Consider the following 14,576-nt stretch of genomic DNA (forward strand, 5'->3'; position numbering starts at 1 on the left):
CGAACGGGGCGCCGCGTCCGAGAACCGGCAGAGCGCGGTGGGAGGAGGGAGCCGTGCGCGCCGCCGCCGCCGCAACACTTCCTGCTCATCGTTACACAGCACTTTTTCCTCCGTCCCCGCCCTTTCCCTTCTCCCCTCCCCTGCCGTCGCTCCCCCGGGGGACCCGCAGGGATGGCACCGCTCGCCCTGCCCTGCCCTGCCACGTAACCGCCCCGGAGCTCCGCCGGGCCGGCGGGGTTCGGACCACCGCCGCTGCCGACAAAGCCCCGGTGCCGCCCGACCAGGCCCGGCCCGACAGGGCCCGACACGACACGACACGACACGACACGACATGACGGCGCTGCGCGGCGGGCTCAGCGAGCGCGCATCCCGCGCGGTGACGTCACCCGCGCCCTGGGGAGCCCGAGAGCCGCTCCGTGGGGCGGAGTGCGGGACGGGGCGGGGGGGGGAAGCCGCGAGAGGAGGGAGCGGGGAAGAGACGCGGCCTCCGCGCATGCGCAGGACGGCGCGGCCACGGGCATATAAGGGGGCGCCGCGGGAGCGCCGGCGGGATATTGCTGAGGCAGCTGTAGGTGGTGTTGCGGGCGCAGGCCGAGGCGAGCGGAGCAGCCCCAGCGCAGGGACGAAGCTCTCGGGTGCCTTCTCGCCAGCTGTCCGCCGACCCTCCTCCTCGACGTCGAGCCGCCGCCATGGTGAAGAGCGTGGGCAGCCTGGTGAGTCCGCCAGGCGCGTGGCGGCCGTTGGGTCCACCCTCCCGCCACGCCGCGCAAGGGGCGGCCCGCGGCCGCCTCCTCCTCCGCCGGCGGCGGTGCCTCCTCCCCGCCTGGAGCGCGGCGGCCGCCGGCCCCTCGCCGTGAAGGGCATGGGGGGAGCTGCGAGGTGACCATCCCCTCCCCGGCGGGAACGGGGGCAGCGGGTGGGCCTGCTGGCGCCCGCGGCAGCCGGAGGAAGCCGGGCCGAGCAGGTGGCTGCCGTGGGCTTCCATGAGGCTTTGCCTTCCGAAAGCGGGCGGCGGGAGGGAGGGATCCGGTGTGCGCTGCGGGCGTAGTCTGGGTGCCGCGGCTGCCCGGCCAGGAGGAGCCTCCTCCGGAGCTGCAGCGGGGGGAGGGGGACGGTGGAAGGAGGACAAGGAGGACTCGCTTAGACTTGAGGCTTCCCAGGGTCAGAATGAGGCGGGAGGTGCCGCAATTCCGTATTATGGCAGATTGTTGTTCATCGGCCTTTGAAATCTGAAGGAAATGTCTCGAGCTGGTAACAGGGCAGTGTAGTGCCCGAATTTAGAAGTCCCTAATTGCATGCTGCCAGTGTAGGGACGGGGCAGCTATCTGACCCGTGAGCATGCTAATACTTGTGACCACAGCTGAAGTACCTGTGCAGGCAGAAACCTCCTTGCAGTTGAGGCAAACAAGATACCTCATTACTGAGGACCCGGAGATAGAACAGGGTGTGAGTCCGACCTGAAATAATTCTCCTGGCTTGTATTTCTCCCCCTTCCCTGTTTAGGGAGGGACAGAAGGGTGAAATTTATGGGTAAGGTTTGAGGATTTTGTTACGGGTTGGAACAGCTTAAAAATGGAGTTATTAAATTTGGCTTTGGCAGAAGAGCCTGCTCTAACATTAAGAGAACTAGGCTTCTGCTACACTCCCAGCTGTGAGCATTGATTAATAGTCTGTCATACTTAAAACATGGTTTTGTTCCTTATCCACGGAGAGCATGGACTCAACAGACATGCTGACAACAAGGTTTAGCAACACCCAGAATATTTAAGGAGAGTGCATCTGGGATTTCTGGATTACTTCGGTTTTTCAGGAAAGCAAGTTTGTATTCTTCTCTTGTAACAAAATAGAAAACTCCTCCTTCAACTACCTGTGAAAGTATCTATTGTAAGTGACATTTGTAAAGTAATGTGGATGTGACAGCTAGCTAGATATCGCCCCTTTCCTATCATCTCTTCAGAAACTGACTAGCTTCTGAAGAATAGCTTCTTTAAGAGTGCTTTACTGGTCCCTTTCAAGTCCCTGCCGGTGAACAGAAGGAGCAGTACTCCAGTTGGTTCAGTTATGTGATCTTGAGATGGGTGACTCATGTAACAGGGTCTGACTGTGGGACATAATGCCTTTTATAGCAGAAGCTAGTGGGGTATTTAAACTGTTAAAAAGCTGGTGTTGCCAGAGCTTTCCTCTTTACTCAAGCTGTTTATTAATTGAGTCAAAGCAAATACTGAAAAGTAGCAGCTTCAGATGCAGAAGAAAGGCTGTCTTCTAAGGAGTTTGGGCAGTTGAACCTTCAATCTGTTTATGGCAGCTTCTGTGTTACAAAAAAAAACCCAAATCAAACAAACCCAAAACACCATTAAATTATGTAGTAACTATTGGTAGTCAGCTGATGGCTGGGTTAATCCAAGTTCAAGGGTGCCTTGATATGTGTAGGAAATCACATTTACAACTAAGGTCCACACCACCTAGCAGATTGATTAAAGCTATTTTGTCTACTGCTGAGAACCAACCACTCCTGTCAGCACTGTCTGTGGTCAGTAGCCTTCATTTTGAGGTATTACCTGGTGCTGGGAATCCCTGCTGCACTGGAGACTGTCATTACTAGGAGCCTTTTCTCTTACTTGGCCCTTGGAAACAGAGGCCTGTTGCTAACATATTTGTTGAATGCAGCATGTACTTTTCTGCTGGAGGTCAGTACTAGCAAAAAGAGGTCTTACATGGGCTCAGGGGGTTGTAGTTATATCTTTAAAAAAAGACCAAAAATGATAAAACCAAATAACTAGTCAGATGCTTCCCCGTTAAGGTGTTATCTGAAGAAAGTATTGGTTATTGAAGCTGTAAGATCATCTAATGGTGTGATGAGATGGTCTTGTCTTGGGAGGTTCCCCTTAACTTAACAAAGATGACTTAATTTTTATATGACAGCTTGTTTCTTCACAGCTGATATAAAAGACAGCTGTAGAGGCCAATCCCATGGGTGAAGCAGCTTGGTTTGCCCCCACTACTGTTTTCCTTTAGGGAGATTAAGTTCTCTGGGAAAACTTTCAGGACTTCTCACTAGTTAAATAATTTTTAATTTGCAAGAGTAAGCACCTTTGGACCTCCATCTCTTCACTCTCCCACAGCCATTTTAGCCAGTACTAAAGGTGACTGACAACGTAACTAACACCTGATTGTAGTCAGCATCAGGTCTCCAGTGGTGTATGGCTTGTGACCAACCAGTCATGACCTCCTACCTTCCCCTTACTCGGTGCAACACCAAACCTGAGGTGTGTGGCCATATGACAAAACACATCCCAGGGCTGGACTTCCTTTTGCAGAGTACAGTAATTATGAAGCCAGGTGGAGGGCTTCAGGGTAGGAAGAGGGTGGTCTAACTGGCAGGTGCAGGAAGTGGAAACAGTGAAGAGCTGGTAATGTTGCAGTGCAAAGGTATGAGAAGCTATACCAAAATCAAGCTGTTGGATTTGAAGGTGGGGAGGACTGAGGCTTGAGTGAGGAACTTCTGTTTAGTAGTCTCAGGGAGCTAGCATGGATTGCTGTGTAGAGAGAGCTTTGTTGGTGGGAATGGGGCACTTCTGGGGCTGGGGTGTGGGAATACATACCATGTCAATACAGGAGTGGGGCAGTGTGGAGGGACAGGGAAGTTTACTGTTGCCATCTCTTTCAGAGTAGGCGGAGCGTTAGCTACTGATGTTACAGCAGAGTAGACTGAATATCCAATACGCAAGGATGGAAGAACTCAAATGAACTTGTGAAGATAACTACATTGGGAAGGAAAATGCTTTATTAACAGGCATGTAATGCCAGGTGTATTTGAAGTTGCAGGAAGTTATGAAGACTGTTATGTAGGTTATTCATACATAAGAATGCTGGTGCAGGACCTTCTGATTGCTTGTTAAATGTGCTTGTGACCAGTTTGACTGTGTACATTCTTGGCTACTCACCTGCACGTCATTCTTTAACGGGGCGGGGTGGGGGGGAGAATAGCTTGCTAGAATAAAGTATCAATTTACTGTGGCTGATTACAGAAGCTGACATTATTTAACTGCTGCACTGCAGAACCAACCACTGAGTACAATGTGGCAGTAACTGCACTACTGTTGGGTAGCTGTTGCTGACAGAGCTCTAATGCTCTGGTTTGTCAAGTAGGGGAGAGTTAAAACAGCTGTCTTTTATATGCATAATCTGAAATGAAGTTTATGTTAGCAGCTCTCCTGAAGCTTGCATTGCCGTGAGAGCAAACTTGAGGAATGTTGAAGTCGCTTGCACTGGCTTTGGAAAAGACACTGTCAGAAAGTAGCTATTTAGCATTTTCTGCTTCTGCCTGAGATACTTGTTTCGCTACTGCTAGCATGCAAGTATTTATTGCTTTTAATGGCTTTCAGTTCTGCTAAAGCATTCACTTTTTGACCAGAAAACACAGCCAACAGCACAGAAGGACCGCTAAATTCCAAAGAATGTTGTCCAAAAATGGTTGGTGTCACTAAGTGCAACAAACAGACTCAAAGCTCTAAATAATCCTCGGGTGTTATTTGAGTGGTCTGTATATGAAGCTTTGCTTTGGCTAGTGATGTTACATGTGAGTTCACTTGGCCAAATAAGTGAAAAAAAAAATAAAATAAAATCCCAGGTTGCTCTAGAAAACGAGCTGTAGAGTAAATCACACAACATCGTTTTGATGTTGCCATTGATTGGAAAAGGCATCAGACTGGAGGAGTGTGGAAAAAGGATTGTTCTTTTAAAATTCTGCAGAGGGAAGTCTGTCCCGGAAGAAAATGGAAATCTTCCTGCCAAGACAGAAATGAGAAACCTATTATTAAAAACCATAAGGATCACATTCAGAGGTAACCCTAAACAGAGCTTCCAGAGTTGAGGTTTGTAGGCTAGATGAGTATCTAGCTTTTGTTTCCACAGTTCAGTGAGTTGGGGTAGCTGAGCATTATGATCTCTTTCTAATTGAAGAGTTGTAAGACACTAGCTGATGCTAGCAGCAGTGAAAACAATTAATACTGAAGCACTTACATGATGTGTTTAAAGAGCTACCAAAATGGTTAGTGTGTTAAGGCTGGTATCAGGCTAGCTTTGGGATTAGTCTAAGTCATTTCAGAAAGGAAGAGGGAAATCATTAATGTTTTCAATTCTTTTGTTCTTTTACAGTCTGAATTTGAGGCAGAATTGCAGTCTGCTGGTGAGAAGCTGATAGTTGTTGACTTCTCTGCCACATGGTGTGGACCATGCAAAATGATCAAGCCCTTTTTCCATGTAAGTAGCCTTTTTGTTTTTATTGGCAACTGCATTAAAGTATACAGCATGTTTTTTGTGCTGTTTAACAGTAACATGGGAGAAACTTCCTTTGGCTACATGTGATTTCCAGCCTTTTCTGGAAGAGGGAGAAGTTACAGAACTATCTCCTTTGAAACTATCAAGTTAAATATACCACCTTTTTATATAGCTGGGAGCTCAGACATGGTTTAAGTTCTGCTGTGCTAATGCTTACATGCATCTTGGGTCTATAGGGGCCTAACAGTTCCATTGTCTCAAGAGGTGAGATATAGAGTGGAACAGTGGTTATCCATCTGTACACAGTTACGACAGTCCCTCCCCTTGTACTTAGGTGGCAATGGTGCCAGCACCAGCCTTACAATTGATATGGATGTCTCTTAGAAAAAGCTTTCCTGGAACATTGTAACTGCATGGTTTCTTATTTTGTTCTAGAGTTTGTGTGAGAAGTATGGTGATGTGGTGTTCATTGAAATTGATGTGGATGATGCCCAGGTATGGTTTGGGGTGATCCTGGAGGCGGGGGCGGGGATTAGCTAATGAGTTCCACAGGAATGACAATGAAGATGTCTTATTTAAAAATGCCATTGCAAATACTGAAACAAAATGAGATTACCTCAACCTTGCGAAGCAGAGGTTAGGGGTTTAGCACTTACACTGAAAATGGCTTTTTTTTTTTTTTTTTTTTTTGTTAGAGGACACCTGAACAGAACAAACTGTCTTGGTTGTCTTCACAGTTGAAGTTGTTTTGGGTAACTTGGGAACAGTGACCCTCTACTTTGGGAGGGTTAGTCTAAGGCCTTAAGCTGCTTTGATGCAATCTCCCCTGATGCTAATGGCTCAGAATTGTCTGGGGATCTGTCTGGTCTCTCCACTGCTCTTGACACTTGCCTCTTTCGTGTCTTAAGTGCAGTAAAATGACTGCTGTATAGCAGCTCCAGCAGTGTCAAACTGGTACTTAAAGAATGTCGGATTGAAACACAAGAGTTTCTGTAATGCTCTTGAGCCTTACAAATAGTCGTATCTGTTTGGAAAAAAAGACCTCTTAATCAAAACACAGGGTGCAAGTACAGTAAATGTGTTTCTGCTATAGCATGAATTAAATGCTGAAAGGGGGTCCTTCAGGCTTACTTCAGGGAGATGTTAACGCTGCATTCTTTGCTAGTTATGGACCACCAGAGGTGCTTTTGCTTCATTTTGAGTGGTAATGGCTTTGCTCTGTCACCTAAACAAAAGGCAGGTAGTGGGGTCTAAATTTATCATCCTTCAGATGTGTACAGCTGAAGATTGTATTCTGTCTCTTCCAGGATGTTGCTGCACACTGTGATGTGAAGTGCATGCCAACATTCCAGTTCTACAAGAACGGGAAAAAGGTAGGCTCTGCTTTTTAGCAACTGGAGCAGGCAATCTAAATGTTTGAAAAATGGTTGGAAATGTGAGACCGCTTAGCCTGCTTTGTCTTGATAACGTTTCTGGGGCACCACTGGCATGGCCTCTCAGAATGAGCAAGTTCATCTTGGTGCTGCAGCAAATGTAGCAGGACCAGCAGTTAACTGATGAAGCAAACCCTATTGTTAACTGGTAGTGAACTCAATTAGTGTTACAGGCCAGTCTTACAGAGTACCATGAGAGATTAATGGGGTTAGATGTCTGGGTTAAGACTGCTAGTTTGCCTGCCTAGCACCCTGTTTTTTACCATCTTGGTAAAACCTTGCTGTGAATGCCTCTCAGCTCAGCAATTCTCTAGTTCAGACAAAGTGTGTTGTCTCAGACTTTGTTTGCCAAACAAGCTGAAGGTAGGCTTTGCTAAAGTAAAGCACTGCCTGGATTGAGGTTTCATGGCTGAAGGCAGTGGAATTGCACCTTATAAAGTGAGTGTCAGGTGCAAAGTGACCTTCAGTTGAATTCGGTATGGGGCCAAGTCATGACTAATAATGAACATTTGACAATTTTCTCAGGGTAAACTCCCATAGCTTCTTAATGCAATTGGGAGAATTGTGTTCATGATGTGCCAGGGTGTAGGTGGTGTATGCAACCCTGCTGTATGGCTTTTTGTTTTGGGTGACCTTGGTAGTTCTCTCAGTACGTAAGTACCAAGCAAGCAGTTTCATGACCTGTAGTGCAGTCTGCTCTGAGCCTTGCACTGCAGTAGGAACTGGAAGACAGCACTGTTGTTTGAGATGTAAATGTTGCCTTTGTCTTTCTGTGTAAATTGCAACAAGCACAAATTTCACAGGATAAGCCAGGCTCAGGGCCAGGTCATTTGGAGCAATCCTTCCAGAATTTGATTGGTAAGAGTCCTGAGCAGTCCAAGGTAACGTTGAGCTACCTCTGTTGTGTAGGGACCTCTGGTCTCTTCAAGCCTGTACTCAGGTCTTACACAACATTGGTTCAGGATCAACTGTTTTCGACATAGTTTTACATGTAGATAACTGCTGCAGCAGTAGCAGTCTGGAAGCGGTTCTTGTTAAGGGTTTTGGGGATGAAAAACTTCACTTGTAGCAGAGTTCAGTAGATGTGTTTGTGTCCAGATGCTGTGCATCTAATATTATGAAGCATTGAATGCAAAAGCTCTAAAATTCAATCTCTTTTTACAGGTGCAAGAGTTTTCTGGGGCCAATAAAGAGAAGCTGGAAGAGACCATTAAAAGCCTAGCCTGAACTCCAACCATGGAGACTTTGAAGCATGACTGCTTCGGCTAAATTATAGCCTGTAACTTTTCTACTTAAAAAAAATAAAGCAAGCTAGCTAGATTAAGTGGTGAAAACTGTCCTCTTGATCTATGTGAATGAGTACAATAAAGTGTAAATTCATCACTTTTGGATACTGCCTGTCCTTAAAAGAAAATGTAAGGAGTTTCATTTTGTCATCAAGGTCTTGGGTTTTGCTGTGTAAAAGAAGTACTGTCTGAGTACAAACACTTGTCAAACACAACCTGATCAATTTTTATTGCTGGGGGTGGAAAATTGCATTGTGTGAGACAGCAGTGACATTGCTTTATGAGAAGTCTGCTGCCACCTTTCTCAGGTGATAGTTACCAGGCTGTAATCCAAAGAGTGACAGTCCAGCTTGCATACAAAGGGGAGTTTAGGAGTAGCAGAAAAGAAGGTGGTCACTGGGTGGGATAGCTTCTTTCTTTCATTGCCTCTTTTTAGCTAAAAATTCTTTTATAATTTGTCAAGCTTCATTTTAGACTCAAAGCTAAGACTTGGCTTATCATGCCATAATGCCAGTCCTACCATGGAAGTGTAAGGTGGGACTTGGAGCTGCTGCCTTTTTGCTTTGTTGTTGTACCTTCTGGTTGTGTTAGTAGCAAAGTGTCTGAGTTGGACTGTTTTGTTTCTAGGTAATAGTCTGGAACAAATGACTGTGAACAGGTAAAACTTGTAGTGTCTTAACCCCAAGATAACGTGAATTTATATATTGTCACTCTCATCTGACTGCATTATTGCATTCTTAGAAGACAGTGAATGCTTCTTTGTGCTGGACAGTAAACTGGACTCTTCAAACCTGCGTCAGGTTGTTTACATGAATTATTGCTGACCTGCCAGCCTCTGCATGCATTCAACTACTCTTCCCAGTGTTACCAAGGAGAACTGCTGTGCTTTTACACGAGATCAGGATGGCTTTCTTGCTGGCTTGGGTGTTGTCCTGGATAAGAATTCAGTCAATAAGCAGGCAGGGCTGTAGCTAGCTGTAGGGCTGTGTAGGTTAGCTAAAGCTGCTAACGACACAGCTAGGTGAGCTGTGCTGCTCATGGAGTATCACTGATGAAAAAGCAAGACTTCTGCTATGTATACAGGCAAGCAGGCATGAGTGAGGCTCTTTCTGGTAGGGAGCTTGTGTGTGACTCAGCCTTACACTCATTTCACAAGCATGCATGAATTTCCCAGCTCTTCAGGACTGAGGGCCTTCAGCAGCTTGCTGCACATGTTCCCTATTTGAAACAAGATCTTTCTAGTCCAAGCAGTGACCGCACCCTTTAGCTGAGGATGAGCCATCAAAGATCTGCTTGGATGTAAGCTCTAGGTTGTGATTATGCAATGAGAAGGACGTGCAAAATGTTTTCTGTGCAGCTCCAGCTATTTGACTAAGAGAAGTGCAGCAGTAGTGTGTAGACTGAGAGGTGAAAGACTGTTTGCACAGGTAAGTGAGAAACCACTGGCCCAAGTGGTGCTGTGGATGGGATGTTGGAGAGAGAATGAAATGAAGCTGGAGCAAGAACGTGTCATTAGCATCGTACCATCTGGAAACAAGCAAATTGCTCCTGAAAGTACTTCTTGTGTGGCCTACTCAGTCCTGAGCAGTAGCTGGGAGCAAGGAAGGCTTAAAAAATCCCTGTTAGGAAGTCCAGGTGAAGTTTGGTAGGAGCCCCTGATAGCCAGCTTGTTCCTTAAGAAATGAGAAAGCCACTGAGATGTGCTGCAGCACATAGTGTTTGCTGATGTGAGGCCACATGAGGTTGCTGCTGCCTATTGCCCCAGGGCAAGAGTGCAGTTAATGGGAAATGCTGGTCATGTGTTGTTTGTTACTGCCTTAATTAGATGCCACTGCAGTCACCTTGAGAGATCCAGGTGACAAGTTACTGGAAATTCAAGACAATTGGGAAAGATGGAAAAGGCTGGAGTAACTTGTGCTGAAACCAGGGGTACAAAGCAGTTCTTGGAAGTGCAGCAGGTCTTCAGGTTCCTGTGCTGCAGTATATTCCTGCTCTGAGCACTGTCATGTAGGCACAGTGCGAGGAAAATAACTTGCGTAGCTTTATGTAAAAGGAGACATTCTTTAAGGCTTGGCTCTTCAAGGCGTGTGCAGTGAGGATCTGTGTGCTGGGACAACTTTCCCTTTGCAGGAGCCAGCAAGCGTATTCTCTTCAAATGCATAGATACATAGGAATTTGTTAGAAGTTGGTTCTTGTCATGATGGGTGATGGTATGAAAAGCCTAATGGTTGCATGTAGCTGAGCTGTGATAGGGCTCCATCCCTATGGCAACAGTGCACCAGCTGGGAAGAGAAGGCCCATTCAGGATGGGAGCAGCACTGCACCCCAGCAGGCAAGAATCTGGTCCTTCAGGCATTGTTAAAGCTAAGATACAGCAAATAAGTTTTGTCCTAACTGGGATGGGTACAAGTAGCCTTGCTAAGAACTTGGGCCATCTGCCCTGCCACATGGGTGTTAAGTAACACCCTGGAGAGCTCAGCAGGTGTGGTGTTCTGCTGGTTTTTCATGTCAAGGGTAAGACAGGTATTACTGTGTGCCAGACAGCGCAGCAGTCATGGTTTCATTGAATTCTGTGGTGTGCTGCTTTCATGAACAGAACCAACTGCTTTGATCCAGTGACCTGAAAAGATGCTTTTGAGAGGGAAGTGGTAGATGGCAAACTCACTCGAATGTTTGGAAGGAACCTGAGCTCCATGGCAGAGAAGAAAACATATAAAGGTTTCTCCTGTGAGTTAGGGCTTCAGAAAGAAGTTCTCCCCTGAGGCAATGACTGCAGTCTCATTTGGCTATGAAATGGCTGGGACCTGTGCCTTGCTGTCAAACCAGTACAGCAAGATGGTTTTGTCTGCAGGCCTGTTGCCTAGCTCACTTTCTTACAGTGGGCTGCCCAACAGGAAGAGAAGTACTTCCTTGTGTACAGCAATTGGAACAAATATTGGCTCAAATAACTAGGCTAAATGAGTGGACTAACTCATGAAAGGGATGGGCAAGGGGTCACAGAGAGTGGACAAGAGAACTATGTCTGATTGGATTGCAGTGAAACAGTGGCACCAACTCATCCATGTGTTCTGAAACTGCCATCATGCACTTGGGGAAGGAGTCTGTTAAGCACCTGCACATCTCTTCCACATCTCTTGGAGCAGTAGTCTAACTCCAGTTAATCATCTGCTTTTCATTCTGCCCTTAACCTGAATGAAGTTAGACTTGGCTTCTGCCCTTGAATGATTCCAGTGAGAGTATTCAATTATTTTAATGTTTAGATACTTACTCTTTATTTGTCAGAACTAGCTGGATCTAGCAGGGACAAAAAAAAAACCAAAACAAAACAGCCATTGTTTTACCAGTGCCCACAAACGGTGATACAGCAGCTCCCTTGGGCTCTGTGATGTACAGCTTTCAGCCACTCAGAGCATTGGCTCGAGAAATATACTGGTGAAATCCTTGCTGGCTGAACTCCAGTGCTGATCCCTGGCCCCTGGAGAGGGGTGGGAGAGACTGACTGTTGGGCTAAGCTTGTTTAACTGACAAGCCCCTCTTACTACCCCCCTCCTCCGCAGCAGGACAGGAGGAGATAATGACAGAAAAGCTTGTGGCTTGAGGTAAGGACAGGGAGATCACTTGGCAATTACAGTCACAGGCAAAACAGGCTTGTCTTAGGGAAATTAACTTGCTATCCTAGTCTGTTTAGTTGCAGTAAGAAATAAGAACAGATCTACAACCACCTTCCCCTGTTTCTCCCTTCTTCCCAGGCTGTTTCACTCCTGGCTCTCCCACTGTCCCACCCCTGAGCAGTGCAGGGGAATGGGGGCTTTGATTAGTTCTTAACATGTCACCTCTGCTGCTCCTTCTTCCTCATGCTTTTCCCCCATGTTCCAGTGTGGGGTCTATAGGATACAGTCCTTTGGGAATTAATTGTTTCAGTATGGGTGCTCCATGGACCACGGATGCTGCCAGCAACCTGCTCCAGTATAGGCTCCTCTCCACAGGCCAGAAGCCCTGCCAGGAGCCAGTTCTTCTGTGGGTTGTCCATAAGCTGCATATTCCCCCTTGCTCTAGTATGGGGTCCTCCCGGTGTTGCAGGTAAATACCTGCACCATGGGCTGCAGGAGCACAGCTGCCTCCCATGGTCTGCACCACACGCTGCAGGGGAAAATCTCTGCTCTGGTGCCTGGAACACCTCGTCACCTCCTGCACTGACCTTGCTGCCTGCATGGTGGCTTTTCCTCATGTACTCTTGTTCGCCTCTCCCTGCTGCTGGGGCATGGTGCTTTTTCACCCTTCATCAAGTATCTTCTCATAGAGGGCTCAGCTCCGGCCTGCAGCAGGTACCTTTTGGAGCTGGCTGTCACTGGCTCTCATGTAGTGGCAGCTTTTGGTGTCTTCTCATGGTAGCCACCCTGGCATCCCCCTTCCCCACTTGCTTCACCCCTAAAGCTTTCCATGTAAACCTAAGACACTGATATGCTGACAACAGGCAATATGGGACTGAGAAGGCCTCAGGCTTAGCAGCAGCATGTCCATGGCATGGAGTCTGCTCTTCATCTGAAGCAGTAACTGTATACCAACTCTACACCAACTGCTGCAACCTTTATCTTGTAGATCTTCCTCAGAAAACCAAACACAAAACTATAGCAGGAACAAGAGTCTGATAAGGAGCTCTGGGGAGGCAGTGGGTGCTGTAATCAGTTTAGCTGAGTAGAAGTTGAACCATATTGTGGATCCTTATTTTCGGTGGAGATTTCATGCAGGTGAGAAGCATAGCCAGCCAGATGCCTCCAGCTTTAGTAAGGATCAACCAGATGAGTTTGAGGAACTTGAAACAGTCTTGTGGAGATGTCAGAGAAACACACCCATATGAAATGCATTTTTTCCTCCGCTGGAGGGGGAAAGCTGGGTTGGTCCAGATTGGTAGTCAGAGAAGGTGAAGGATGCATGGGAGCTGCCTGAAGCTTTATCTCTACCTGCAGCTGTCACACACGTCTGCTAATCTCCACAAGGTGGCAGTGACTGGACATACATGCGTTATACACACACCGGCTCTGGAAACGCTCTTCTCTCTGGCAGCACCAGGTGATGCTGGTGTCTGTCTCTAGGTAACGGGCTGGAGAAGAATGCCTGGGGGATGAGTTTCCAGATGCCACCGTCTGCCTGGCCTCCAGGAACGGGAGCATCTAGGGTGGGTGGATTTGGCAGAGGTGTGAACAGACCCTAGGGGTGGGGAGAAGCCAGGTATTGGGTCCAACTGTATCCATAGAGGAAGAGTTTTAGACCAGGCTTGGGCCATCTGCCCTCCACTGGAGTCAGTCCATGACATTTCCTCAAGGAAGCAATTAAAGTCTGTTTTTCACTTTTCTTTGTTCTCTTTCTATCCCTCTGAGAAGGGAGCCTGGAAGAAGAACAAGGCCTGGCACCATAAACAGATGTTGGAACTGTGAAGCTTTCTGACACAAGTAATGCAATAGTCAGTTTTAGCACCACTTAGCAGAACAGCCCCAAACACTTTCAAGCTTAGTAGGAAGTGGAGTCCCTGTTCAGCTAGTTATGAGAGGCTGAGGACAGGAACATGAGGCATATCCCCACTGTAGGTAAAGGCCAGCAGCAAGCCAAGCTGCGAGGGACCTGCTTGGAGCTGTTGCTGCCTAGCTGGGTGGGGGGTGGGGGACCAAAGTAAGAGCAAAGGATCTAAGGTATGTCTTGCTCACTTCCATACAGGCTGCATCAGAGGTGCTAGGGGGTTTATGACTGGATTTCACTCATCTGGGAACAGGGCTCCCACAGGAATGGACGCTGTGGCTGACCCCTCCTGTGGCCACCCACCCTGGAGGACCATGAGAGAAGCTCAGCAGGCAGCAGTGCACTCCCGGAATAGCTCCTCAGTTTCAGCAATCACAGTTCTTTGCATCAACTCCTGGGGCTTCCTGAGGCCACCCTTGGTGTGGCAGACTATGCTGAACTTCTAAAGGCTGGTCCCTGCTGTGTCCTAATCTCAGGCAGGTTATTGCCCTGAGTGCCAGCTTCAACTTGCTTAGGAACAGGACGCAAAAGTTGCAATATTTATTAGACTGGAGCACCTCTAATCTACAGCCTGTTTCATTTTGCATAGTCAGGCATAAGGCATCAAGTGGTTAAACCACTACTCTAGAAATAACACATACAAATGAGCTATTTAGCCCACAGAGGATGAAGCCTGCAGCTGTTTACATTTAAGACTGTTTTAAACTACTTTGGTTTCATCTATTACATCCTCAATGAACTGGGATCCTAAATGGCTTCAGAAATCCCACTGTCGAGCTTACTTGCTTGTGCAATGGCACAGACATGCCAGACCAGAGAAAAGCAGCACAAGAAAACCAGAGATGACTACAAGCACAGCCCCAGGACCACTGAGGAATGGGCATTGCACCCTGGGCAAAGCTGACACCTTTGTAGATGCATGCAAGGGAAGACTGCTGCAGTGCCAAAGGGAACCTAGCCACAGATAATCCCTTGCACACCTTCTAACAGCCTCTGGAACCACCAAGTGCTCACTCCTTCCCAGAAAGCCCTTAAGCTCAGCTGCAGAGTGATGTCATTGCAA

General features: G+C 47.4%; 1 protein-coding gene across 3 annotated transcripts; it reads left to right on the forward strand.

The window, feature by feature from the left end:
- Positions 1 to 156: 156 nt before the first annotated feature.
- Positions 157 to 8,096, forward strand: LOC136005266 (thioredoxin). Of its 3 annotated transcripts, XM_065662615.1 has the most exons (5): positions 526 to 713; positions 5,158 to 5,262; positions 5,716 to 5,775; positions 6,588 to 6,653; positions 7,878 to 8,096. In XM_065662615.1, the coding sequence occupies exons 1-5, from the start codon at positions 690 to 692 to the stop codon at positions 7,938 to 7,940; spliced, it is 318 nt and encodes a 105-aa protein (XP_065518687.1). In that variant the 5' UTR covers positions 526 to 689; the 3' UTR covers positions 7,941 to 8,096. The 3 variants fall into 3 exon arrangements, 1 of the variants encoding a protein (XP_065518687.1); XR_010608733.1 differs by lacking the exons at positions 5,716 to 5,775; positions 6,588 to 6,653; positions 7,878 to 8,096 and adding an exon at positions 3,668 to 3,793 and having other exon boundaries at positions 157 to 713; positions 5,158 to 5,243; XR_010608734.1 differs by lacking the exons at positions 5,158 to 5,262; positions 5,716 to 5,775; positions 6,588 to 6,653; positions 7,878 to 8,096 and adding exons at positions 3,668 to 3,793; positions 4,753 to 5,146 and having other exon boundaries at positions 157 to 713.
- Positions 8,097 to 14,576: the final 6,480 nt, after the last annotated feature.

The sequence above is a fragment of the Lathamus discolor genome, chromosome Z, assembly GCF_037157495.1.
Source record: "Lathamus discolor isolate bLatDis1 chromosome Z, bLatDis1.hap1, whole genome shotgun sequence".
NCBI lineage: Eukaryota > Metazoa > Chordata > Aves > Psittaciformes > Psittacidae > Lathamus > Lathamus discolor.

Bases quoted from the DNA above. Each gene is read 5' to 3' on its own strand.
- LOC136005266 (XM_065662615.1), top strand. From the start codon at position 690: ATGGTGAAGAGCGTGGGCAGCCTG. The intron at 714-5,157 runs GTGAGTCCGCCA...GTTCTTTTACAG, and splicing joins TGAAGAGCGTGGGCAGCCTG to TCTGAATTTGAGGCAGAATT. The intron at 6,654-7,877 runs GTAGGCTCTGCT...CTCTTTTTACAG, and splicing joins TCTACAAGAACGGGAAAAAG to GTGCAAGAGTTTTCTGGGGC.